Source organism: Brassica napus, chromosome C2, assembly GCF_020379485.1.
Source record: "Brassica napus cultivar Da-Ae chromosome C2, Da-Ae, whole genome shotgun sequence".
In the NCBI taxonomy this organism is placed as follows: Eukaryota; Viridiplantae; Streptophyta; class Magnoliopsida; order Brassicales; family Brassicaceae; genus Brassica; species Brassica napus.
In genome coordinates, this window is record NC_063445.1 from 6,071,123 (window position 1) to 6,098,663 (window position 27,541).

Sequence of the window (27,541 nt, forward strand, 5' to 3'; positions counted from 1 at the left end):
ATTTAGTTAAATAACAATTGAATACGAAAGTTTCTAAGTTTATGAAAAAATTAACTCAACAAATTAGATTGTATCCAATGATAAAAAAACTATTTTAGAATGCATTTACAACCAAAAAGAAAAAAATAAAAGCCGGTAGTAGATGAGGAGGACAATGTCAAGAAAGAAGAGCATACGTTCCTCACTTAGTAAACATGACTTCCTCACTTAGTAAACATGACTGAGTGATCTTATTTTTCGACAAAGAAGCTTAGCTTATTTCTGAAAGAAAAAAATCAGGTTTTTGATAGAAGTCCGATTTCTTTTCTATGGTTTGGTTTTGTTTAATTATGTCTTATTTTCATTTGTATTGTTTTCTCATGACCTATGCCCAGATTTGGATAACAATACTCTTTTGTAGTTTTGGTTATAATTTGACTTAACTTATCCCCGATCATAAGATGGTTTGGTTTGGCATAAAAATAACATATTTAAATCATGGGCTATTTCTGCTGAGATTTCATCAACGCCATTTGACAAATTTTCTACAGATTTTTTTTTTGGTCACTTAGAAAACATTTTCAATATTTATATCAAACCAAATTTGTCTAGCTGTAAACTTAGTTAGACCAATGAACTTCATTTCTCAACTGAAATAAACGAAGTAAGAACCCCGTTAATATGTTGGTTTGTACTTCCTTTTGAGGACGGAAGACCAATAAATGTGAACTCAATAATTCTAAAACCATAACAATGATTAAATCATTTGTAAATTTATCAATTATTTAACATAAAAATAATAGAAATAAATAGATTTCTGAACATTACTAAAGTTTAATAACTGCCAGTCCATTTTTCTGACGATTCTATATACAATTTCCTAAAAAATACACAACAAATTATGAGTTTTAACCATTTTGAATTCATTGGAAAAAATGAATACATAAAATAAATTTAAAATTTCCAAATAAATTTAGATTTTCTATTATTTTTGTAATTTATAATTGATTCTAATGTACATTTACTAATACAAATGTTAAGTTATAAATTCAAGTTATAAATTCTAAAACTATTGAAGACGAACCCGGGCGTATTCCGGGACAGTTCCTAGTACTTTTAAAAACATAATTTTCTTTGAAGAGAAGATATAATACATTGTACATCAAAATAATTTTGAAGTAAATATCATATTTAACAAATACACTAAGTTTCTGACAAAAAAAATACACTAAGTTGGATAAAATATCTTCTTTTAATTTGAATAGAAATGAATCTTTCTAACGAAATCATTGTAATATATATTTTTGAAAATTAATCACTTTGAATTGTTATTATCATTAAATATATAATTAGAGTAATTTTAAATTTCGTATATAAATAAAAATCTAAAATAAATTTTAATTTCTAAATATATTTTATGATAACTAAAATTAAAATTCATTACATTTTGGAAATAAAATTTAAATTGATTCTGAAAAGATTTTCTTAGAACTTTCTTAAAAATATTTATTTTTATTCAAATAAAAAGAAAAAAAAAATTATAAATATAATAATTAATTCATGTAAGACTTGATGAAATTTTAAAGAATAGTCCAAATAAAAAAATCACGCATGAAAAATTCATCACTGCAGTAATTTATGATAAAACCAGTATACAGTTGAATCTATAATCTTATTTTAAAATATTATGTATTTATCTATATGTGTTTGTTAACGCAATATATATATATATATATATATATATTGATACATGTATAATTTATAATATAATTAATATTAATAACATTTATTATGAAAATACAATAATGTTAGGATTTTTATATTTAATTCGATTTTATTATTTGCATGGTAAAATTCTAACATTATTGTATTTGTATAATAAATGATATTATTATTATTAATTACATCATATATAGGTATTAACTTTAGAATAATTAAATGTTATTATTATTAAGTAGATTATAAATGGTTATATGCAAATATAATTATATATTGATGGAATAATATATTTTCGAAATTATGCATATCTAATAATATTTTGATGGAATGAAAAGAGAATTAAATATGTTGTTAGGATTTTATTATAAAAATATAAAAAGAAAAAATATATAAGCAATTTTCTAGGAGATGATCCATTTAAAATATCACATATAAAAGAAGTTATAACTTTTATTTCAATAGCATAATATTTATGAATGTATAGTAAAAATTAACTATGATTGGTCTGATCCAAATTCTGATTAAAAAATAAATAAATGTAATATACTTGATCTACTATATCAAGGATTAGACATTTTATCATTGTAGACAGGTTTGGACTTCTCTCGAGGCGTCGTTATACCATTTATCCATGAATATTCTCGATTTTCACATCACGTTTTCTAGGAATCAAATGTTTGTAAAATACAAGCTAAAAATGATTTTATCGATGAAGTTGTTTGAGTTTTTGTACAAGTCTTTACACTTACAAAATGAGTTCGTGATAGAAATTTTATACTACTGTATTGAATACATTTGAAATAAATGAAAATAGTGTATACTATATATATAGTTTACATCCATGAACAAATGGAATACCACGTTAATGAACGTATATCAGATCTTCTCATTGTATCATAAACAAACACATGTATTGTTATTTCATATTCGTGATTACAACATCTAACGTGACATGCGCCATGAGAGAGAGGTAACCAAAGTTTTCCATTGGAGAAATAAATTCTATTGTTTGAAGAGGGCTTATAATCTATAACGATAGAAGTTAATGCTTTTGGGCCCCACAAACATCTTTTCCTTTTGCGATGTCATTTCAAAACTTTGCATACAAATTTGGAAAATTAAAATTACGTAGTCGGTGGTAGAACACGTTTGAGCTTGATATGGAATATGTAAGTGAATATTATTACAATCTTCCACATATAAACGACAAAGTTGTAGTTGATTGACAAGATCCAAGAGATAAAATCCAAGTGATCGTATATGCTTTGATCAAACGCGTAGTTCTAATGTATGAACAGAGATCATTTAAAAACTCACCCAGGCTTTCAAGTCCGTTTGTCTCCCCGGCCATATGGAGCTTGACCGGACTAATCCGATCCTTATTAAACCGGTAGGAACAAATACGTGAACCAGGCCTGCAGGTTCAGTTAGTTCTGATTATTCTAGTTCGGTTCAACATAAATTTTATCGAATTAATTCGGAATAAAGTTATATTTGGTTCGGTTCGTTTGCCTTTTAAAAATCTTACCAAATTTTTTAATTTTTGTTAGATTTTAATTTAATTTTTAAAAAATTTTGGATAAATTCAGTTGGTTTCAGTTAAATTCAGCAAATTCGATTCAAATTTGGTTAGTTCGATTATGATTTGGATATATTTTTTTTAAAAAAGGAAAAAACCGAAGAAACCGAACCGAAAAACCAAAATTTCTATATAACCTATCGAATCGATTCAAACTTCTAACCAAACTTTCGGTTTGGTTCTGTTCAAAATCCAAGGCCTACATGAACCTTTGAAAAGTCTAAAACCAAAGAAAGGTCCAATAAGAAACCAAAGATGAATAATTCAATTGTACATGTTCACTTATTAAACTCAGAGTGTATGAGTGTGTATATTTTTTTTCCTGATAAAGGAGGGAGAGAGCACATGGAAGCAATGATCTAAAATAATCTACCTGTAAAAAGAGACACAAAACAAAGTAACTTTTCTTTCAGTTTCCTTTTAAAATCAATTTTTCTAAACAAACACTCGGCCATTGCAACTGTAGTATTTGTATTTTTGTAATCCTCAGATCCAAAGCCCTCTCGCTTCCTCTCTTGGATTCTGATTCATTTTCCCCAAGTCTCCATCTTTCTTTCTTTACTCTTTCACTTTCCCAAGAAAATAACAAATTTCCAGAATTTTCTTGTCTCTTTCTTCACTCTTCTTTACTCGAAGATCATTGTCATCTCTCCCTCTCTTGTTTTTTCTTCTTGTCTCACTCTTGAGATATATCACCCAAAACACCTTCGCTAATTTTCCCGCGAAAATTCCCTTTTGATACTTTCCCGGAAAATTCCTCGAGAAAGTTCGAGACTTTACTTCTCTCAATGGCGTCAAGAGAAGTATCAACGATGATCAAACACGGGTTCATCGCAGATCCTTCTCTCTCTTTCTCCCCTTCAAGAACCACATCTCCGGCCAAACTCTCCTCCCCTCCACCACCGTCTCCTCCGCCTCCGCCGCCCAACGAGCCACCCCACTCAAACCCGACCCTTTTCGACATGATGTCAGAGGAGCACCACCGCGAGCCGCCGCGTAGGAAGTCCCACGCGCGCGTGGCTCAGATCATGTCCGAGTTCAAGAACGGCGTCGTTTACGACGGCCCCAGCGACGTCAAGCTGACGGTCGTCGGGAAAGACGGGTACAGAGTCACCATGGACGTTCACAGAAAGGTTCTGTCGGAGAAGAGCAGGTTCTTCATGGCGAAGATGAGTTCCAGGAGGGAGAAAGGAGTCTCTCACATGGTGGAGATCAGCGAGTGCGATGACGTGGAGATCTACGTGGAGACTGTGGTCTTGATGTACTGCGACGATCTCAAGAAGAAGCTGGTCGGTGAAAACGTCGTCAAGGTCTTGGCTTTGCTCAAGGTGAGTGCTGCTATCTCGTTTGATGAGGGAGTGGTGTCGTGTTTGGAGCATTTGGAAGCTGCTCCTTGGTCGGAAGATGAAGAGGAGATTGTCGTGTCGTGTCTTGATGAGCTTCATCTTCCTGAAGACTCAGTCGGTTTGATTCTTCAGAGAGTTTCGTCTGAGCCGACGAGAGATAGAACGGATGATATCTTCTTGAAGCTTCTTACTGGTGTTCTACAGGCCAAGGATGATAAAGCGAGACGAGAGATGAAAGTTGTGATCTTTAAGTTGGTTAGAGAAGAAGCAGATCACGAAGTCTCTAAAGAGACTCTCTACGGTTTGTGCCATCGATGTTTGACTTCTCTCGTTCTTTGCCTATCTGAAGTGACCACGCAGATGAATGATCCGGGCAAAGACCGTGGCGCTCTAATGGGAGAGATTGCTAGAGAAGCTGACAACATGCTGTGGATGGTGGATATACTGATTGAGAAGAAGATGTGCGACGAGTTTGTGAAGCTATGGGCGGATCAGAAGGAGCTAGCGGATCTTCATGCCAAGATACCTACCATGTATAGGCACGAGATAAGCAAGATCACTGCGCAGATATGTGTTGGTATCGGTAGAGGTAGGATCTTGGTGAACAGGGAGACTAGGTTCGCGGTTTTGAACACGTGGTTGGAGGCTTTGTATGAGGATTTTGGGTGGATGAGACGGCTGTCGTCGAGATCTCTTGATAGGAAGCTGGTGGAGGATGGACTCAGCCAGACGATACTGACCTTGTCGTTGAGGCAACAGCAGGTGATTCTGATGAAGTGGTTTGATCGGTTTCTGAGCAAAGGTGATGATTGTCCAAATGTTCAACGAGCCTTTGAGGTCTGGTGGAGGAGAGCTTTCATAAGACAGGTTATAGCAGAGCCGGCTGCATCACAGCTGCAGATGACACTCTATGACTAATAACTCAATAGAATAAAGATTGTTACCCCTCAAAATGTCATATCTTTGTTTTGTTGGTAAACTGTTACTATTTGTGACATTCAATGCGACACAAAGATTCAAAAGAAAATGCCTCAAAAGATATTTAGTGTCTAAGCAATGATCATAACAGAACAGAAGAAAAGATATCTATATATTCTGCAGACGTGAACTGTCTTTTCAAGAGATGATTGGATCAGCACCATAGTTCAGCTTTGGCAGATCTTCAGTCTTAGTCCTGTTGAACAAAGTTTAACAGCAGAGTTAGTTTTACAAAGGAACTTCCTATGGAAATGGCAAAGACTGAACTAAAATGAGATTTCGCACATGAATTTTCTGAAGACAGGTGAAAGGATGAATATATAATTTCTACATAGTTTTCTAAATAAAAGAAGGGCTTATGATATCGAGTGATGTCATAAGCAAATCTTACTTTTGGAGGACTTTGAGGATTCCGGTTCCGAGTTTCATTGGTATACCCATAATCACACATTCTGTGACTCCCTCTATGTTATCAACTTTCCCGCTAATTGCTGCACTAAATAAATGATCTCCAGTCCTCTCAAAAGATGCCTGCATCAGCACACTTTTGTCCATCTTCTGTATCCCGGTTCTTTGTATCCCAAGTACCTCCCCCTGATCAAGAAATTTGAAGTGACATGGTTGGCAAAAGAGTTATTAAAAACCATCATAATAGCAGATTCAAGTGTATCCGTAGAACTGACCCGGTAAGTCATGACATCAGCCAAAAGCATCATGTGACGAATGTCTATACTCATTCCATGGTTTCCCATGACTGACCCTATTTCATCAATAATTGTCGTCCTTGCAGCCTCAATTCCCAGTGTTTTGCTCACTTCGACAATATTGTTGCTTGTAGTAGTTCTCCCATCGATTCCCGGGGTCCCCATTACATCCAGGAGGTTTGTTCTGAAACATATATCAAGCCAAAAGATTCACAATCTAGGCTAACCGGGAAAGAGAGAGCGAGCACATACTATCAAGCAAAACACAGTTATTCAAAAAGAGCTCCAAACCATGCCCAAAGGAGGTACGTGTACCATCTCCTAAACTAGCATTCACGAAGTAAAAAAAGAACAGAGGACAATATCATCTCTTGAAGCTCGAGAAAACTTACCCCTCCACGAACAGTTTCAATCTTTTCTTCCCACCAATCTCTTTCTTTTTATCTGTATCCTCTGCTATAACGACTCGCTCAACTGTTTTGATCCCCTATAATAACAATTCTTGCAGTCAATAAAAGAGAAATCAAAGTAAAATATATACGCGAGAGAGAGGGTTCAGCGGATATTCACATTCACTATAACATTTGGCAGCACATTCTTCAGATTGTGGAGAGTGAAATGAGTCCCATTTTGATCTCCCTTTGGAATAATATCTAATCCCGTATCTAAGACCCTGATATTCTGCACAATTTACATTGCCAAGAGACTTAGTTTAGACCTGTATGCACCACAATAAGACATTTATAACATCTAACGATCTTACCTCATCCTGCAGTTTGATTCTGGTCTTTAGTATGGCATTTTTAACCGACCAGGGGGTTATAGACAAAAACGCCTCCTCGATTATTTTCTTGTCAAGGGTTATCCTCACTGACGCTGATGTTGAAGTCATTAGCACCTCGATGCTCTCAGCAACCTGATCCAAAAAATTCAAGTAGATTTTGTCAACCTGATTGGTAAAAACAGAGATTTTTCAACAAGAAGGTGCTGGACCAACGAGATCCAATTGTTAAAATGTATAAAATGCCATCAGTTTGCAATATGGACTTAAAACAAACAGCAGCCACTATCAAAGAGTGGAAAGAGAACCTGTCCTAAAGTAGTTTTTTCGATGCGTCCTTTGGCCATTCGGGCACTAGCCTCTACCAGGGGGTTCTCAAGTTCTGCAGAGATGACGGGTGTGCTTATAGTTTTGGTAGCATTTATGATTTCGTTGATTCGAGGAACTCCTTGGGTGATATCTGAAGCAGATTCAGGAAATCAAAACAACTAACTAGTAACTACTCATACATATATGGTCTCATAAGCACGAGTTATGTAGCAAAAATAGTCATATTAAACAAGGATACTCATGCTAGCAACTCCAGCAAAGTGAAAAGTTTTCAGAGTCATTTGTGTCCCTGGTTCTCCGATACTCTGAGCTCCTATTGGTCCAATTGCAGTCCCAGGTTCAATTGTTTTCCCCCGGTATCGAGATACACAAATTTTCACAAAAACCTGCATGCTTATATATACATATATATATCAGAGGCAATGTTTCATATTTACGGAGATGCAGAATGCAATGAATATCTTTTTTAAAGTTAACCTCGAGTTGCTTATCAGTCACACCAGATCCTTTAGAGAAAATCTGGCTCGGGCTTGCAGACTTTACTCCGAGCAAACAAACAAATTCTCTTAGAGATTTCACGAAGGCGTCAGTGCACACCCGACTTGTATCTTGCCTGACTAACTCCTCTTCGAACTTTTGCAACAGTTCGTCTGAAGAAAGATAATTGTGATGTGATCTAGGAGGACAAGTGGCCTTCAAACGCAAGTAAAAAATTAGCATGATGAAAATCTAAATAGAGAGAGAGAGATCAAAACCAATATACAAAATAGAAAATTCACCTGAATTTTAAGAAATAATCTATCAAAATTTAAAGGCGTTCCATTCTTTCCTTCCATCAGTGCTGGGTCCATCCCATCATCCCCATAAGTAAACTGAAGTATGCATCCGCTGGCGTTTCGCACTGTGTTATCATAATGGACTAAGAGATCCTCCAAGGCTTTCATCAGTCTTCGAGACATGTAACCTGTACTGGCAGTTTTCACCTGCAATAGTTACAAAAAAGGTGAAGCTCCATCTTCAGCTCTCTTTCAATGAACAACTTTTTTCATACTTTCCAGTGGAACAAGATGAAAAAAAAACAGAGGATATATGCATACCGCTGTATCAACTAGACCTTCTCGTCCTCCCATAGTGTGAAAGAAAAACTCTGTCGCACTAAGGCCGTCGTAGAACGAATTAGCAACAAAACCTTTAGCCTGCAATGTCGAAGACGAAATGAGATAAGGGCTCCCAAAGCAGTAAATACGGTCCAAAAGTTATTGTAATAAGGCTCCTATAGAGTGATGGCCTAGAAGCCTACTACAGGTTATACACCTCCAAGGAATGGCTGTTTACTTACTTCAGGTGTTCTGGACATTCTAGGGAAATGAGGAAGACTTCGATCTATAAATCCATCAGGAGCACGGCTACCATTAACTGTCTGCTGACCAACACATGTAACCATCTGACTGATATTGATAGGGGATCCCTTGGAACCACATTGCGACATGATCAAGGGACTGTTTCTCCAATGTAATCCGTCCATACAGAGCTGTATATCATTTAGATATAATGACAAAAAGAAGTATTAGTATGTAGCTATGTAACCAGGATCTGGATTCATTGCCAATTAAATAAATTAGACAAACTATCAAACATTTTCCTTGACTGTCCAAACTACCTAGCAGAAATATATAACCCACATTTGAAACAAGAAACTAATGGAAGACTCATGAGCATCTATGCCATTAATCCATTCACGTATCTTAGTAAATAGTAAGCCACACATGTTCATGCCTAAGGGGAAATAGAAGTTACGTATTCACCTTCCCAGTCTCTTCTCGAATTTTATTAAGAAACCCTGTTAAGTTAGCTTCCAGTGTTTTTGCAGCATCTAGATCTCCTTTTTCATAGTTCTTAAGTAATTCATCACAATCCCTATATCGGCGTTCCACTATATCCTTTCTGTCCTCTTTCAACTTTTTTCCAGGTTGAACGTCATCGATCCCAATGGAGAAGCCATGGATTCCAATCCATCGAGCACTGCACAAAACAAGAAAAAATCAATTAGACAAGAAAATTATTAACTTACTCGATTCAGCAATGGCAGGTAGCAGAGAAAGGTTACAGAAAACACAGCACACACAAAGCAAGAAGGGAGAACTGCTGAAATTATTATAGAGATGTTGCGGCGAGATCAAGAACTATCAGTCATAAGAGATAAGATAATCCTATATGCTGAAAAACGAACTCACCTCAACTTTGCTAGACGATTCATGCAGACTGCAGCAGCATGGGAGTTGTAATCTCGAAGAAGAATTGAATATAATCCATCCTTGCTTCCGTTTCCTGGAGAGAAAAATATCAAATGCTCAAAATAAAGTCCAGAATGAACAGCTATTTAATGCGCTTGCAACATATTTGCATTCCATCTTCAACAAACCTAACGTAGCCTTCCCCAGTTGTCCTGATATTAGCTCACTGTTCCGAAAATAAACCCATCCATCATTTATGCACATTGTTTCATCATAATGTTCTCCCTTCCTGAAGTTCTTCTCTTTCACATTAAGAGTTACGTAGACTCTGACACTCGCATTTGGACGCAGCAAAACATTAAAAACCTGTTTACCAGTCCAAAGCTCTATTGGCTGCATCAAAAGTAACATCCGGATAAGATACTAAACACAAGCAAAGAAAATGCTAAAAATTGGCACTCATTTGACTATAAAGATTAAAATATCAGTAACTAAAAGTTTGAAATCAATGATTAAACTAGGGCAATAATGTAGACAAAATTTCAGATTGAGGGAGTAACTGCAACTGGAGCAGATTCAAAACACGTGATATGGGAAAAGGCATTTAACATTACGGGAAAGATCATCCCATTGGACTGACATGCCTCCAGCAAAAGAAAGCTAAGCTGAGATAAGCAATGATACGGATTGCAAAGCTAGGAACTCTTATCCCTCAGTTTCAGAATCAGTAACGGCGGATTACAAGAAGAAGTATGACAGCAAAAAGTCTCATACCTTAAAGATTGTGGGCGTGGGCAAATCTATGGAATCCATGGCATCTCCCATGTAAGAACATATAAGTGAAAAGGCTGCACGGTCATAGAATGTGTCCTTTCTCGTTATCAAATAGGCAGATGTTAAAAAATCCTGTGTTGATGCTACTAACATTTCTCCATTTTTTGGGGTGCATAAATTGTTTTGTACCTGAGATACCAACCAAAAGAGAAATCAAATTACTACCCAGAACAGAAAACTGAGCTATAAAAATAAACATTCCTGTCACGTACAGACTAGGAACCAGCTGCTCATATAAGCAAAACAGTATATATGAAAATATTTACGCGCTTTTATTCTGTCATCACTTTTGTTCATGGACACTGTTCAGATATTCTAATGCAAATATTTTTCTACAATTTTATCACTCCCTAAAGGTTCTGCAGAGAAGCCACTTGTTGGATTTGTTAAGAAAGACTCTGTCTCAACAACATCTGCTACTTATAAATGCATTAATAGCCTCTGTCCAAGAAACTTGATATGATGCTAAGTAAAAGAGAAAGTACCCCCATCAATGTAATAGCCTCTGTCCGAGCCTCCTCTGTTTGTGGTACGTGCATGTTCATCTCATCACCGTCAAAATCAGCATTATATGGGTTACAAACCGATTCGTTGAACCTCAATGTTCTCCAAGGCATTATTCTTGCCTGCGGAACAACAAATGCAAAATTGGGATTAGTATAAGGGCAATAGAAAAGTATGACTCAGAATTCTAAACCAATACTGACCCTGTGACACATGATAGACATCCGATGCAGACTCGGTTGTCTGTTGAAAAGAATAGCATCCCCGTCTTCCAAATGACGGTCAACTATGCATCCATAGGTCAATTCATCAGCAATACGCTTCCGATAATCACCCACCAAAGTCCTGAAGTGAAACGTGTTAATGCCACCATATCATAGTTAAACACCAAACACACATGCAAATTACCCTATCAGGACCTAGTTCATGTGGTATCAGGTTTCTACTTCAGTTTTAAATTCCTACCTATATAATTTACATGTTTGTGTGTGCGCCACTACCGTCAAGCAAACCTATATACGAGTCAACGCCCCAACATAATTTACAATTTTATATAATTGTACTGAAACTGAAAGACCATTTTGACTACAAAAACTAACTATCTTGATATATCAACTAATCAGGATCAGTTTCCTCTCCTTAAAAGATATTCATCAACCAAGAAGTAATGAACAATACCTTGAAGAACCATCTGGATATCTGACATTTCTGGCACCAGGGTATTTATTAGGGCCATTACGGACGCGTTGCCTCAACTTATCAATATTATGACGGGACACACATTCAGGAAAAGTTAAGATCCGGGCCATAAGAATAGGAATCCCTACCTGAAAAGTATATTTACCTTTGAGATAAGTTTTACATTAATAATATAAATACACAAAAGTAACAATTAAACAACTTTCCATGATGAGTTTACCTCTGTAATTTTCAAATTGGGATCAGGTGAAATAACAGTTCTACCAGTGAACTCGACACGTTTCCCTGACAAGTTTGCACGGAAACGTCCCCCTTTTCCCTTGAGACGCTGAAGGAGTCCAGCCAGTGGCTTGGTGTTTGGCATGATCTGGACACCTCGGACTTCACTATTAATGTATTGTGCAACCTCGCTTTGAACTGTATCCCATACTTGCTGAAAAATAAAAATACTCAACAAATAAGAAATAGTAACTAAAGAAAATCTGAATAAAAACGTAAAACTAAAACTCCTTGTACCATGTTTTTGGGCGATGTGGTAGGTTGGCTTAAAATCTTATGAAGAGAAGCATTGTCTTGAATGATTTTCTTTAATCTCTCTGTTATGTCGTTTTCATTACTGCAGCAAAAAAAAAAATACACATTATTTCAAGAAAAACCAGCAGTAAAAAAATATAAATGACATGAGAAAGAAAAACAAAATGATAGCTAACCTTTGTGTACCACCAATCATAACAGACGGTCGGATTGATAAAGGTGGCACGAGCATGCACGTTATGATAAGATTCTCAGGTCTATGAGCAATATACAGAAGTTCACAGTCCTATTTCAATTTCAGAAATAAAAAAAAATCAGTATGGCTGAAATATTTGAAAATAAGATAATCCCTATAATATGTTTTGAGAGAGACGAGCATCCTCTAACTGCAGCAAAAATAGGTAGAAAAATTCCAAGCACAGGTTAAAAATGGATTGTAGATTCAAACTCAAAAAATTACCTTGTCACTCATTCCTTTAAAAAGTCTAAGCACCACGTTAGGATCAAGAACATAGGTGAGAGGATTTATTCCTCCAGCAGACTCTTTTGTGTGGGATATTGCAGATTTAAATTCATCAATCTCTCCACCATGGATTTTAGATCGGTCATGACTGATGCCTATACCCAACTGCGCAGCGACCTTCTTTACCATGCCTGAAAAGGATCAGTGATATAAGCATTGGATATCAGCAGAAGAATCCTAATTTTCTGCTGGTGCTACTTAAGTAACTTATATGAATATGAACAAAAAAATTTGCATCTAAGATGAAACACACGAGAAAAGAAACCAAGATTGTGAAGCTACATGTTTTAGCGGAAAGAAAAAAAAAAAGTAATACCATTGAGGTATCCACATTTTTTGCAAGTAATAACTCTCTGGCCAGCCATCAGACTGCACTTCTTGACAACCGCTTTGGCCAATTCAGTCTTCCTCAATGGCTCCGTTCTTGGATTCCGCATCTTCTTCAAGTGATCTTCATACATCTTCTCTTCAATAAGCATGCTTGAACAGCTCTGTGTGAGAAGGGAAAACACAAAAAAAAAACAAATTAGTCATTGTCAATAAGTTCTCATGCTTTATCTTTCCTCAACTTTTTTCCCATTCAGCAAAACTAAAAAAGGTGGAGAGAGAGAGAAGGATAATCTGGTGACCCCGCGCTACCTTACAGATGCACTTCAAAATGTCGAGGATAAAATTGAAGAATCCAACGTTATAAACCGGAAGGTCAAGCTTCAGATAGCCATAGTGTCCAGGACAGTTTTGGAAGTTGCCATGACAGGTTGCGCATGTAGACCTTTTGTTAGGAGGACCCTGTTGTATAGACATGGTTATAGCCCATTAATAAGAAGCTTAAACCAAAAGACACATATACACATATCCAAAAGAAAAATCAGATATACCATTCGAGGATCCAACAAGCCGCCTTCAATAGGCTTAAAATTGCTCTCGTAGTACATATTCTTCCAGACCTGAACCTCAGCAGCTTTCATGACTTCAATATCAGAGAGCATTGAGAAGTTTATGCTTTGTCTGCATATTAACAGTTAATGTTCAGTTTCTGCTTCAAATCAGATTCACATCACGAGTAATTGAGCAAAAAGGAGTGATTTTTTTTTTTTTTAATTTGAGGAGAGGATTGAAAGATTACATTTTGAGAGGACCAACGTCTTCGACGTAGGGCTCCTTGGTGAATTCGATCTCCGTCTTCGTCTCCATCTCTCTCCGATCGAAGCTGTAAAATCAAAACCCGAACCAAGTTCAAATCGACGTCAGAGGATGAAGAAACTGAGGGAGAATCAAAGAATCAACTTACGGTGATGGAGGTTGGGTTTTAGGGTTTAAGCAGCAGATCGAGTAACAGGCGGGAGATGCAGAACGGCTGGCAAAAAAATAAAACAACGGAGGTGCGACTGCGATGGAGAGGTAAAAACCCTGGATGAGCTTCGAACCCGCGACCTCTGGATGCTAAACCTAGGTTATTTTACCACAGAGCTATATACCGTGATTTACAATTAGGTTACAAGTTGTAATATGTAACCTTTAGTTTTGAGCTTTTTAATTTTGGGAAATTACCGTAGCCATTTAAGTTTATTTTCACAAAAATAAACATTAATAAAAAAATAACCAAAATAAATTTTATTAAAGAGTAAAAAATTTTCTTAGATAGCTTTTTAGATTTATTTTCACAAAAAATAGACATCAATAAAAAAATAACCAAAAATTTTTTTATTAAAAGGTAAATATGTATTTATATCCAATGGTTAATTAATATAGAATTATTGTTTAGAGTTAAAAAACGAAGTTTTAAGATATAATTTCAAATTTTTTAAAATAAAAAATAAATATTAAAATTTTCAAAACAAAAAAAATGTTATTTTGATTTTTTTTAAATTTTTTTTTGAGTTATATTTTTGCGAAATTTTTTTAGAAAATGCAGAGAAATGCCCTTTTATTTTACCTTTTAATTATATTATTTTCTTACTTATATGTTTATATTATTTTTAAGAACGTTTAGTTCCGACAGTTGTGTTAAGTCGGCTTAGAGAGAGATTGCCCTAATTTGTCTTCGAGCAGCGGGCGATCTTCGAGCTTAGTTCCGATGAAGACGGTGACGGGAAGAGTTACGAGGGAGAAACCGATCGCTCTCTCAAAGGCGGCAACGCTTCTCTCAAGTTTCGTTTCCTCTGAGACAGAGGCCTCTCAAGACGTTGCCGCGTACCTCCGACGCGCCTCAGCTGCCTTCACTGAGCTAAAGAGCTTCCACAGGGAGATTAGATCTACCAAGGCAAAGGACGAGCACAATCCGAGTGTCGAACTCGAGGATAAGAAGAAGAGCAGAGAAGAAGATGTTGCTGTGGTGAAGTTGGAAGAGGAGCAAGGGAAGAAAGAGAGAAAGAAGAAGAAAGGGGAAGAAGATGTTGTTGACGAGAAGGTGGATGTGAGGTTGGAAGAAGGGCAGAGGAACGAAGAGAGCAAGGAGAAGAAGCGCAAGAAGAACAGAGGTGAAGAAGATGTTGTTGAGGAGAATGTGAATGAAGAGAGAAAGGAGAAGAAGAAGAAGAAGAAGAAGCGGAAGAGTGATGATGGAGAGATTGGTTCTGAGGAGAGAAAGAGCAAGAAGAAGAGGAAATCAAAGGAGATTGATGCTTGAACTTGCCTACTTTTTGGTGACAATTTTGTAGTGATTTTTCTTCAAAAGTTTCGGGTAATGATGTCCCTAAGATTGATAAAGATTTGATTTTGTGGAACTCTTTGTTATAGTCTTTAGTTATCTTCAATGGAGTTATTGCCCTCTGTACCGTTACTATATCTGGAAGATTCTTGATTGCAAAGTTGCAAGCTTTTAGAATTTGGATCTTCAAGTCTCATGTTTTTTTATGTAAGAACTAACTTCTGTTTAGGCTCTTGAAAGTGTCTGATGCTTGAAACGCATAATTGCTATGGAGTTAAAGTTCTGTGTATCAAGGAAGGAGGATTTAGTAGTCCAGTTCAGTTCAACTAAATTACTGCAAGGACAGATGATCATCAGATCGTCTGGTATGTAAGTTTACATGCATTTTTTTTGTCTATACATAGCAGAACATTTGTTTCATATACATTATCCAATGTGAAGTTCTTGAGAATGCAATGGCGAACTAAAGTAGAGCATCCAAGGATGAAAGAAATCTTACATTACATATAAAATAAGTAGAGCATCTTCATCTTCTTTCACTCGTCGTCAGAGAAGGTAGTCTTCTTACCATAATGCATCATCTTCTTTTCATTCAGAATGGGTTTGGGCTTCTGACCACAAAGGCTTTTTCGGCGAAGGTTTCATCAAGTCCTTTTTCCACTGCCGCCACATCTTCTTTTATCTCAAGGCTTTCTCGTTGAAGGTAGTCTTGGTACCTGGGAATATCAATAGAGCTCTTGTCATCTTTTCATGTAGATACCAAAAAAAAGCCTCTACCCTATGTTTTTTTTTTTTTTTGGTAAAAATGTTAAGATATTGTTACCAAGGTTTTTCGTTTTTGACAGAATTACAGAGACGACAAGAAACGGAGAACAAAAATAAAAATCTAAACACAGCCACAATCTAACTATAACGAGGCAGACAGAACAACCACAACTGAAACTCCGAGACTCGACCTAGTCCGCACCAACAGCTTGCCGCAAAAGGATGAGCCAAGTTCAACCGAGAGTCGAGATCCCGGTAATTTTGGCCTCCCCGGTGATCCGCTCTTAAACGTAATGGCCCAACCAAAAACAGCTCGCCGAGGGCTTCAAAGCACCCGCCTGCAAGAATATACAGCCACAGAGAAATCCTAGCACCCGCAACAACCAAGTCGAGCATTTATTAAGCCCGGAGACGACCTGCACAAGATGCCGTTCCGAGTAAACCAGTGCCGCAAACCCTGTACTCCCTACCCCGAGCCCGACCTGCACACAATTGTCATGCAACACCACCACAAGAGCTCAAACAAACCTCTGTGATGCTGGGATGTGAGCGAAGACCGAGCATTGAGTGAGGCGGCCAAAGACACGAGGGCCACCAAATGCCCGTAGTTGCCGAGAACCGACAGACTGAAATTGGTGCTGCTGCAACCGAGACCACAGAATAGGGACCGCGAAGAGAAGAACAGAAGGTGGGGAAGCCTTGCGAGCAGCCACCGAAGCAGCATAGACGACCGCCTTTTAAACCGCTGACAATACTTACGCGAGACGGCCACAGACCTCGAGCACCAACCCGCCTGCGTGCTCCAGATCACAAACTCGCCGCCATGGTAATGAGACCCACCAGCACACACCTCGACTAAGGAGAGAAGCAATATGAATCGGCGAACCGACGAGAACCACCCATCCGAGCCAAAGGACCCTCTAGACCAGAAGCGGCAAACCACCACAGATCCAAAAGAAGACCCACCGTTCCTCGCCTCGCGTACCGATAATGCGTGACGAGATCGGAGGAGAAAATCGATCTCACACAAACCCCAAAAAGCCGACTGCAACTCCCACCTGCCTCTCGACCTCCTCGCCGTAGACCCAGAGAGAGCTGATTGACCGCCGGAAACGACGCTCCTCTTCAGCGGATCAGATCTCCGACCTCAAACCCTAACCCAGGACGACGAGCATATCGGAGGAGAGCAGGACAGACGGAGCGGCAGCATGACAAAAAGGAAAAACCAGAACGGAGGGGCCTCCGGGCACCGGTACGCGCCGCCACGCGCCATCCGGGCCGGAGGAAGCAGAGCCTTAGAAGTCGCTTTTTGTTGGAGATAAGGTGGAGAGAGAGAGTCGTGGGGATTGCCTCTACCCTATGTTCTCTTGCTAACAAAACTCAAGGATGTAAATATAGTTAAATCACTTACCAAACCTTGTGATCTATGCAATACCTAATTGTCAAAACAAATAATAATAAATAACAGTGTTAATCTTGTGAATGCATCAAAACCCGAGCGATAAGTTACATGGACAGTAAACTTACTTGGGTCGTCGGTGGCATGGAGGTGTCTCAAAAACAGCAAGTACAACATCGCTACTGTTCAAATATTCACAGTTCTTCTTTTCCAGCGCCTTAATAGTAAATTAAGAGATCTAATCAGCAATTGTTACTTTCATACTAATTAAATACACTCTTTTCATCTCACCTTCATTGCCTCGTTAGCAGAAGCAAACTCAACAAAGCCTTTCCCGGTAAGGGGAGAAACGGGTTATTCATGCCCAAACTAGGGGTCGATGAAAAAATACATACCCCGACTTTTACTGCATGTCAAAACATACTTTCACTAATAAAAAATTTGAAATTCATGCCTGAACTAGGGGTCGATAAAAAAATACATATCTCAACTCTTATTGCATGCCAAAACATACCTTAACTAATCAAAAATTTGAAATTTATACCTAGTCTTTAGAAGTCAACGCTAATCCCAATCTATACTATTATTTGCAAAATAATTTTTCGCAACGGAACTCTCACGTTAAAAATTACAGAGGCTAAAGTCTATGTTATCCTTAATGAATTTTTATATATATTCTATTATATAATAAAAAAAGTTTTATATTAAAAATCTTATATATATTTTTAAAAAAAATTATGATGATTCTTATATATTGTGTTGTTATCTTAAAGTAATATTTTACTATTATATAAGTAAAAAAATTAAGAGAAGTAATTTTTTTGCAATATTAAATTTTTTAAAAAAATATAAGATCATTCTTATATATTGTGTTGTTATCTTGAAATAATATTTTACTATTATGAAAGTTAAATTTGAAGATAAAAATAATATCTAAGTAAATATTAATGAAGCAATATATTTGTATAAGGATATTTTCTAAGAAGTGATTTTAAGAAATATTTGTATAAGTAAATATTATAAGTAAATAATATTTAGTAAATATTATAAGTAAATAATATTTACATCAAGAAAACAACACAATATATAAGAATTATCTTATTTTAAAAAAAATATAATATTGTAAAAAATCACTTTTTAATTCTTTTACTTTTATAATAGTAAAATATTATTTTAAGATAACACCATAATATAGAAGAATCATCATAATTATTTTAAAAAAATATATAAGATTTTAAAATAAAATTCATTTTATTATATAATATAATATATATATAAAAATTCATTAAGGGTAACATAGACTTTAGCCACTCTAATTTTTTAACGTGAGAGCTCCATTGCGAAAAATTATTTCACAAATAAAATTCATTTTATTATATAATAGAATATATATAAAAATTCATTAAGGGTAACATAGACTTTAGGCACTCTAATTTTTAACGTGAGAGCTCCGTTGCAAAAAATTACTTTGCAAATAATAGTATAGATTAGGATTATAGTTGACTTCTAAAGACTAGGCATAAATTTCAAATTTTTGATTAGTTAAGGTATGTTTTGACATGCAATAAGAGTTGAGATATGTATTTGTTTATCGACCCCTAGTTCAGACATGAATTTCAAATTTTTGATTAGTGAAGGTATATTTTGACATGCAGTAAAAGTTGGGGTATGTATTTTCTCAGAAACTCTTAGTTCGGACATGAATAAGACGCTGTCTACATTAAGTCGAACATGAACAACTTCTCCAACATCTTTAAAGAAATTGATGCTGTAAAAAGGGAGAACAAAATATAAGTCACGAACAAAATTCCCCCGTGGTAATTTGAGGTCCTACTCACATATCTGATATTTTGGTTTGACTAGAGAGATTGGCAACTAAGAGCGTCTTATTTCTTACAGTGGCAGCTTCCTGAAAATAACAGCCAATTAGCGTGTCATCAAAACTCTTTAAGGAGAAAAGGACTTCAATTGCACAACACAGAATAAGTCATATTTCTACTTTGTGGCAACAGTTGTGTGATTAAACGCCAAAAGTGTTTCTTCCTTGTAAGCCGCTGGACACATTTGGAATTGACAATAAGAGGGGGTACGTACCTCAAGAGAATGGGGAGTTTCATCAAGTCCTCTCATCAACAGAATCTTGTGATTATGCAAATATTCACCATTCATCTCTTTCAGAGCCTACAGTATAATAAAAGATTTAATCATAAGTGTTAAAATTTCAAATTGACTACTTACAAAATACTTACCTTCTCTGCTTCGTAAGAAGAATCAAATTCAACAAAGCCATAGCCCACATACTTACACTCGTGGTCTACAATAAGGCGAACAGAAACAACACTTCCAACATCTTCGAAGAAACGGATGCTGAGGATGAAATATCATCAGTCATGAAAAACTTGAACTTGCTCCGAGAAGAAGGATATCAAAAGTGCTACTTACATCTGTTCTGTTTTAGTTGTTTGGGGAGAAAGATTGGCAATAAGGAGTACTTCCTGAAATTAACAAGCAGCAAGCACGACTATGAGGAGAAAAGGGATTTATAGCTTTGCAATAACAGCAAAGCCAAGTAGATTCAGAGAATAAGTACCTTATTAGCAGAATGGGGAGTTTCGTCAGGCTCTTCTTCCATTGCCGCCACATCTTGGATAGAGTCTAACGGAAGGCTTTCTTCTTGAAGGTAATCTTCTTCTTCGTACCTGCAACAGTATCAAGAACACTCTTCCTTTAGATCATTCCAAAGAATTCAGTCAATGTGAAACAAAACTCAAGATGCTAAACTTACCAAACCTTGTGGTCTACACAAAACCTAATTAACAAAAGAAAAAAGAAATAGTAGAGTTAAAACACTTGTAGTAATGGCATCAAAAACTTCTAAGAAATAGAAACAAAAAATCAACTTATTTACTTGGGTGGAAGGAAACTAGCTCCACTGCAATCAGCAAGAAAAATCTTGCGATCGTGCAAATATTCACCCTTGTTATTTTGCAGGGCCTACAAGTGCAGAAGATTAAATCAGCAAATGGTTATAAACTTGAATATCTTTTTCAATTTAATATAAACATATACTCTCACCTTATTTGCCTGGTTGGCAGAAGCAAACTCAACATAGCCACAGCCAACAAGCTTGCCTCTGTGGTTGATATCAAGTCGAACACGAACAACTTGTCCAACATCTTTGAAGAAGTCGATGCTGTCAAAAATGGAGGATAAAATTATTAGCAAATGAAAAAAAAAAGTGGCAGGAAAATGAATTTAAAAGGTTCTACTTACATATCTGATATTTCAGTTGAATGGCGAGAGAAACCGGCAATAAACAGAGTCTTTATTGGTACGGCAGCTTCCTGAAACGTTAACTTTTCTATTAGTTGTAAGCAATGACATCTATCTATATATCTATCTATATATAAAGAAGAGTTTCTTTCACTCCTAAGCCATCCACATCAGATTTTATGTCACTAATTCGGAGTCTTTGGTGATGACACGTGTCACGGTCAATCAAAAGTCAATGTTTCATTAATTCTTGAATTTAATGGGTTTAATGGGTTTTATGTGTTTACTACGGTCCAAATACATACGAAACTTAGGGAAAGTGCCGCTTTCAAAGTGGCCGTCGAGCAAGAATTCCTGTTCAGTCAGCTGTCAATAGAAATCCAACGGTTTCACCGGTGACGAATGATTCCGATCAATGTCAGTCGGAAGCCGAATAGACTTCTTTAATCTGGAGCCGTTACGGAAATTAACTTGGTTCATGCATCTTTATTAACATTCACATTAATACCTACTCTCTACTTCTCACACGATCTCACATTCAATGAATCTCTTCATTCATTCCTTTGTGTTAATCCTCCATTATAAATATGAAGATTTTCTTCCAAAAAAATCATCAGTTCATTTCTTTTAATAAACAACACAAAAAGGTAATGAAAAAATATTTGTTAAGTTCATTGTTGTACTTGACGGATTGTGACAGAAAATGATAAGAAACAGAAAAAATGAGATGAGAAACAGAATAAACAGAGAAGAAGAGAAAAGAGGAAGACGATAGAAGAGGAGAGATAACTTTTTTTAGTAAAACATTTTTTTTAAAGATCTATTTATCTTTAGCTCATAATAATTTCCAACATCTTGGTGTTGATTTTTCATTACTGTGGCTCCCTAAATGGTTGTTGGCTCTGATCTCAAGAATACAACAGTTAGTGCAGACATTTATGGATATAGAATCATGTGTGAGTATGCATGATTGTGATTTGTGAGTATACTTCAATTACATCTTTTCCATACCGACTACTGGATTGTGAATTCTATTGTAACTTGGTTGTTTATGTGTCTCCAAAATTGGCTGAGTTTTGATATATACATAGAATGCATTTTTCTTATTATACTTCCAAGTTTGAGTCTGCATATATCACAATAAAATGAGGACGGTGGACGAATGAGCTGGGTATGGAATACTAAACATGTTCTTACATGAAATTGAAGCATTGTACTTATGCCTTATTTAGAACACTCACTTCTCATAACATATGTACTCTCTTCTCGACAAATGACACATGCTAACATAATAAAAAAACAATCACAGTGTTGACACATTTGAAAGAAAATTCATCCAACCGCACCTCCTATTTCGGATAAAAACAACTAGAACTAATACGATATGAAAAACAATAGTTTCAAATATATATATATATGAAAATAATGTTTCATTGGACATCAACCTAAAATAATATTTTAGCACATAATTAATAATATAATATCAAAGACATAAATTTTAAAAATATTCATAATAAAAAATATAATCTAAGATTTTTGTATTAAAAATTATTTTACTTATTATCAAAATTATCATAATTACAGTAGAATAAACAAAGAAAATATGAAAAACTATTATGTATTCATGAACATTTTAATATTAAGATGATCATGATCTATAACAAGAATAACAAAACATACACAATAAAAATTAATATCACCTTAAATTTTAAGTAAGCTAAACATTTTGAAATACTCTTTAACTGATATATTTATGTATTTTTGGTTACTAACACGTCCGTAGTGTGAATAGAGAGAGAGAGAGATAAATTATGCTAATAGTAAAAATTAGTTTTTTTGTTTAATTTTAAATTAAGAAAATAGTATATCTCATATACATCTCTTGCAAATGTAAAACTAAAACACAAAGTATAAATCATATAAAAAATAATAATCTTGATTACAAGTAAATTATATCCCGTCCTACGGGCCAATCCTAGTGATATATATATTGAAGATAATAAGAAGAAGAAGAAGTAGGTACCTCAACAAAATCGGGAGCTTCATCTAGAATAATCTTGCTATAATTCAAATATTGACGGTTCTTCTTTTCCAGCGCCTACGGTAACAAAAGATTTTAATCAGAAATCCTACTTACTTTTTTTTTTCATCAGGACTACTTAAAAAAACAACTCTCACCATCTTTGCTTGGTTAGAAGAAGCAAATTCAACAAAACCATAACCCACATGCTTGCCCCGCCAGTTTGGCACAAGGCGAACACGCACGACTTGTCCGACATCTTTGAAGAAATCAATGCTGCAAGGAAAAAACAAAAAATTGTCAGTCATGAAAAAAACTTGCAGAGGGGAAGTCAAATGTGCTACTTACATATCTGAAGTTTCAGTTTGGGGAGAGAGATTTGCAACAAAGAGGATCCGGGCAAATTCCTGAATTGTTTACAAGCACGAGAAAAAAAAAGGACATAATAAGCTTTTGCATCCCCCCAGAGTAAGTACATGTTTTTTTCGAAGATAATTCATACCTCAGGAGTTTCATCAAGTCCTTCCACTGTCTCCTCCTCCTCCTCCTGTTACAAAGAGTAGTATTTTTTTTTTTGAGCAACACAAAGAGTAGTATAAGAACAAGATTCTAACATAAAGTGTCAACCAAAAACAGATCTTTACCTCCTTTTCTGAGATTAAATTAGAATCATCGGACTTTGTCTCCGACAACTCTCCTGTTGTTCCTTGGAGACTGTCAGCTAATCCTTTCCTCGTCTCTTTCTGTTGGATAATTCCAATTAACTTGAGGAGCAAGTTAACTTATTAAAGTAAAGTTTGATGGGTTAAGCAAAAATGAAAACATATCGAGCTTAAAAATGTTTCCATATTATTATTAGGAAAAGATGTAGCTTCGTCTTATATAAAGAGTTCTCATGGAGAGATGTTCCATCAAGAGAAACACATTAAGAGGTTTAGTTTTGAGAAAGTTTCTAAATCTAATAAGAAGTAAGTGCTAGTTCTTATAATCTTTGTGTTTGTGCAACTTTAATTGGTATCAGAGCTCCAGGTTACGAAGATCGTTTACAAGAGGAGTTGTAACTCGATCAAAATATGGGAGACAATAAAATTCTCAAGGACGTGATAAAGGTCTTGAGATGATGTTTGATGCTATCATCGACCAACTATACCGTATGGTCGATGCGAATGAAAGTGATGCTTCGTTTATACTATGTTTGGGATACGATTGATCTAGGGAGCGATGATGCAAAAAGGAACAATATGGCGATTGCTCTAATCTTTCAATCAGTCCCGGAAGCGCTAATACTTCAGATAGGAGAACATGATACATCGAAGAAGATTTGGTAAGCTATCAAATCTCGTAACCTAGGTGATGATCGCGTGAGAGAAGCGAGGTTACAGACTTTGATGTCTGAGTTCGACAAACTGAAGATCGTAGACACATACACGGTGGATGACTACGCAGGAAAACTTTCAGGCTTAGCATTGAGAGCACCCGCGTTAGGAGAGATAATGGAAGCATCGAAGATGGTAAAGAAGTTTTTGAAGGGACTTCCAAGAACGAAGTTCATTCACATCATAGCTTCGTTAGAACAAGTGTTGGATCTAAATTCAACGGGCTTTGAAGATATTGTTGGGAGATTGAAGGCTTTCGAAGAACGCATAAAAGAAGAAACCCAAGATGAAGGTCAATCGAAGCTCATGTTTGGAAAGAATGATATGCAAGGTAATGGAAGCCATAACAACTCGCGACGAAGAGGAAGATGTAGAGGTTATGGTGGAAGAGGAAGAGGACGAGGAAGGTCTAATGGTTCTGATGGTCATAACAAAGGAGGAGAAGCTTCAGACAAGACCAAGAAGGACTACTCTAAGGTTTGATGTTGGCGATGGGACAAGATGGGGCACTTCGTGTCACATTGTCCTACATGACCAAGAGAAGAAGCTAACCTAACGGAAACACAAGAAGCAGATGCATTATATATGCATGAAGTAGTATTCCTCAACGAAGAGAGAGTGTTTCCTAAGAGGTTTGATGAATGTGATGGAAATACGAGTATATGGTACCTTGACAATGGTGCAAGTAACCATATGACAGGCAAGAGAGAGTTCTTCTCAAACCTAGATGAGAGCATCAAAGGCAAAGTCAAATTCAGTGATGGATCAAAAGTCGAGATTGTTGGGAAAGGTTCGATCACGTTCATCGGAAAAACAGGGGAGAGAAGAGCACTCAAAGATATCTACTACATCCCAAGTCTTAAACACAATATCATAAGTCTTGGACAAGCAACCGAGATGGGTTGTGAGGTTAATATGAAAGAAGACTTACTGATGCTGAAAGATCCCCGTGGAAGGCTATTAGTACAAGTCGCAAGACAACCAAACCGATTGTACAAGACGCCAATGGAGGTTGAATATCCGAAATGTCTTCAAATACAAAAAACTGATGTTACGTGTACGTGGCATGCTCGGCTAGGACATGTGAACTTTGGAGTCATGAAGAATATGGTAGACAAGGAGATGGTAGTAGGGATGCCTCAGGTGATACACGAGAAAGATGTTTGAAGCGTCTGCTTGGTTGGGAAGCAAACTCGGAAGTCTTTCCCTCCTAAAGCAAAGTATCGAGCATCACACGCATTGGAGTTGGTACATGGTGCCTTGTGCGGTCCGATATCACCACCAATACCAGCAAACAATAGATATGTATTCGTCTTAATTGATGATTACTCAAGATATATGTGGACGATGCTGCAAAGAGAGAAGAGTGAAGCGTTCGATCGGTTCAAAAAGTTCAAGGAGTACGTGGAGAATTAAATGAAGCTAAAACTCAAGGCTTTTCGCACCGATAGAGGAGGGGCATTCACATCTTCTGAGTTCATTCGTTTTTGTGAAGAAAACGGTGTAACTAGGCATCTCACCGCACCGTATACACCACAACAAAACGGTGTGGTCGAGAGAAGAAATAGAACACTAATGGAGATGACTAGAAGTTTGATGAAAGCTATGAAGATTCCAAATCAGCTATGGAGAGAAGCAGTACGTTATTCAACGTATCTCATCAACCGCATTGCTACAAAGGCACTAGAGAATAAAACTCCATACGAAGGCTTATTTGTTAGGAAACCAAACATTGAGCATCTAAGGATCTTCGGCTGCATCGCTTTTGCAAAAATCAATGCTCCACATCTCAGAAAGCTCGATGATCGATCAAGGATGGTGATCAATCTCGGGACAAAGCTTGGTTCAAAAGCTTATAGGCTCTATGATCCTGTCACGAAGAAGATTATTGTTAGTTGAGACGTAATCTTCGATGAGAAGAAGAGTTGGGATTGGTCTACAACAACAATGACTACAAACGATGAACCGGGAACTTTCAAACTTCCTCATATCTATGTTACAGAAGAAGGAGATGGTGATGAGCATCAAGATCACCAACCCCACGAAGAGCATAACAATAATGAAGAAGAAGAAGTTGTAGATGCAAGTGAACAAGAACAAGTAGCAGAGAACAACGATGCAAACCAATACCAGCATGTAACATCGAGATATGGCCGTAACATCAGAAAACCAAAGCGGTTCGATGATTACATTCTACTCGCCGAAGTTGAAGGTGGTAGACTCTTGCTCACCATCGATGGTGAACCAGAAAGTTACATCGAAACTACAGTGATACAAGCTTGGATCGATGCAATGAAGGCATAGATCGAATCTATCATCAAAAACAAGACCTGGAAGCTCGTCAAGAAGCCGGCAGGTGTGAAACCGATAGGTTTGAAGTGGATCTATAAGATCAAGAGGATTGCAGATGGAACGGTGATCAAATACAAAGCAAGGCTAGTTGCAAAAGGCTAAGTGCAACAACAAGGCATAAACTTCGACGAAGTGTTTGCACCAGTTGCTCCGAGAGCTTGGAACATCAAACTCGACTGTGTTCTAAAGGAGATGGAGTTCACGAAGTGCACCATGGAACATGCGGTATATCAAAAGAAACATAAGGGGGAGCTTCTGATCATAGCTATATACGTTGATGACTTGTTTGTAACAGGGAGTTCGCTCAACGTTATCAAGCAATTCAAAGATGATATGTCAAGAAGATTTGAGATGTCAGACCTCAGGAAGCTTACATACTATCTTGGTATAGAAGTAACGCAATGAGCTGATGGCATTCGAATCAAGCAAGGAGGATACGCGCAAGGTATACTTGTCAAGACGAAGATGGAGTCATGTAACTATACTCACGTTCTGATGGACACGAGTTTGAAAATATCAAAGGCAGAGGAGGAGCCTGAGATTGATACAACATCGTATCGAAGAAATGCGATGCACCTATTAACGGTTTATGGAAGTTCATCGGAGTTCAGAAGATCAACATACATGAGATTCAAGTTGGAATTAAAGGGGAAATTGTTGGATAATTCCAATTAACTTGACGAGCAAGTTAACTCATTAAAGTGAAGTTTGATGGGTTAAGCAAAAAAAAAACATATCGAGCTTAAGAATGTTTCCATATTATTATTAAGAAAAGATGTAGCTTCGTCCTATATAAAGAGTTCTCATGGAGAGATGTTCCATCAAGAGAAACACATTGAAAGGTTTAGTTTCGAGAGAGTTTCTAAATCTAATAAGAAATGCCAGTTCTTATAATCTTTGCGTTTGTGCAATTTTACTTTCTCCTTATGTCTCCTCAGAACCGGTTCTGTCTTAAAACCATC

General features: G+C 36.5%; 4 protein-coding genes and 1 long non-coding RNA gene across 5 annotated transcripts; 2 read left to right on the forward strand and 3 right to left on the reverse strand.

The window, feature by feature from the left end:
• The first annotated feature begins 3,591 nt into the window (after positions 1-3,591).
• LOC106347475 (BTB/POZ domain-containing protein At5g60050) lies at positions 3,592-5,673 on the forward strand. Its single transcript, XM_013787007.3, has one exon. The coding sequence runs from the start codon at positions 4,066-4,068 to the stop codon at positions 5,539-5,541; it is 1,476 nt and encodes a 491-aa protein (XP_013642461.1). The 5' UTR covers positions 3,592-4,065; the 3' UTR covers positions 5,542-5,673.
• LOC106350139 (DNA-directed RNA polymerase III subunit 1) lies at positions 5,555-14,218 on the reverse strand. The gene is made up of 28 exons (XM_048746609.1): positions 14,036-14,218; positions 13,871-13,954; positions 13,623-13,752; positions 13,384-13,533; positions 13,061-13,235; positions 12,682-12,875; positions 12,398-12,507; positions 12,204-12,303; positions 11,908-12,120; positions 11,667-11,815; positions 11,192-11,333; positions 10,970-11,110; positions 10,425-10,613; positions 9,839-10,043; positions 9,651-9,744; positions 9,222-9,438; positions 8,756-8,947; positions 8,514-8,612; positions 8,196-8,399; positions 7,894-8,109; positions 7,655-7,802; positions 7,395-7,546; positions 7,069-7,221; positions 6,876-6,986; positions 6,698-6,792; positions 6,285-6,489; positions 5,993-6,195; positions 5,555-5,797 (listed from the first exon to the last, which is right to left on the reverse strand). Exons 2-28 carry the CDS (start codon positions 13,936-13,938, stop codon positions 5,740-5,742), a joined length of 4,113 nt encoding a protein of 1,370 aa, XP_048602566.1. The 5' UTR covers positions 13,939-13,954; positions 14,036-14,218; the 3' UTR covers positions 5,555-5,739.
• Positions 14,219-14,719: 501 nt separating this feature from the next.
• LOC106347476 (nucleolar protein 58-like) lies at positions 14,720-15,567 on the forward strand. The gene has a single exon (XM_013787008.3). The coding sequence runs from the start codon at positions 14,822-14,824 to the stop codon at positions 15,371-15,373; it is 552 nt and encodes a 183-aa protein (XP_013642462.1). The 5' UTR covers positions 14,720-14,821; the 3' UTR covers positions 15,374-15,567.
• A 433-nt stretch (positions 15,568-16,000) lies between these two features.
• On the reverse strand, positions 16,001-18,273 carry LOC125581345. Its single transcript, XR_007319010.1, has 4 exons — positions 17,850-18,273; positions 17,687-17,775; positions 17,571-17,594; positions 16,001-16,110 (listed from the first exon to the last, which is right to left on the reverse strand). It is a non-coding gene; the product is annotated as an uncharacterized LOC125581345 (long non-coding RNA).
• Positions 18,274-18,837: 564 nt separating this feature from the next.
• LOC106350141 (nucleolin 1-like) lies at positions 18,838-24,162 on the reverse strand. Its single transcript, XM_048748653.1, has 15 exons — positions 24,139-24,162; positions 23,496-23,594; positions 23,354-23,398; positions 23,200-23,258; positions 23,010-23,127; positions 22,855-22,929; positions 20,832-20,902; positions 20,634-20,751; positions 20,467-20,552; positions 20,344-20,367; positions 20,149-20,257; positions 20,001-20,053; positions 19,808-19,925; positions 19,653-19,739; positions 18,838-19,467 (listed from the first exon to the last, which is right to left on the reverse strand). Exons 1-15 carry the CDS (start codon positions 24,160-24,162, stop codon positions 19,393-19,395), a joined length of 1,161 nt encoding a protein of 386 aa, XP_048604610.1. The 3' UTR covers positions 18,838-19,392.
• Between the last annotated feature and the right edge of the window lie 3,379 nt (positions 24,163-27,541).

Excerpts from the sequence above, each read along its gene's own strand:
- LOC106347475 (XM_013787007.3), top strand. The coding sequence starts at position 4,066 with ATGGCGTCAAGAGAAGTATCAACGATGATCAAACACGGGTTCATCGCA.
- LOC106350139 (XM_048746609.1), bottom strand. The coding sequence starts at position 13,938 with ATGGAGACGAAGACGGAGATCGAATTCACCAAGGAGCCCTACGTCGAA. Across the intron at positions 11,816-11,907 it reads CCAATTTGAAAATTACAGAG|GTAGGGATTCCTATTCTTAT; the intron begins GTAAACTCATCA and ends TATACTTTTCAG. Across the intron at positions 6,196-6,284 it reads CTGATGTCATGACTTACCGG|GGGGAGGTACTTGGGATACA; the intron begins GTCAGTTCTACG and ends TTTCTTGATCAG.
- LOC106347476 (XM_013787008.3), top strand. The coding sequence starts at position 14,822 with ATGAAGACGGTGACGGGAAGAGTTACGAGGGAGAAACCGATCGCTCTC.
- LOC106350141 (XM_048748653.1), bottom strand. The coding sequence starts at position 24,162 with ATGTATCATGTTCTCCTATCTGAA. Across the intron at positions 23,128-23,199 it reads CAAACTGAAACTTCAGATAT|CATTGATTTCTTCAAAGATG; the intron begins GTAAGTAGCACA and ends TTTTCCTTGCAG. Across the intron at positions 19,740-19,807 it reads CTTCTTACGAAGCAGAGAAG|GCTCTGAAAGAGATGAATGG; the intron begins GTAAGTATTTTG and ends ATTATACTGTAG.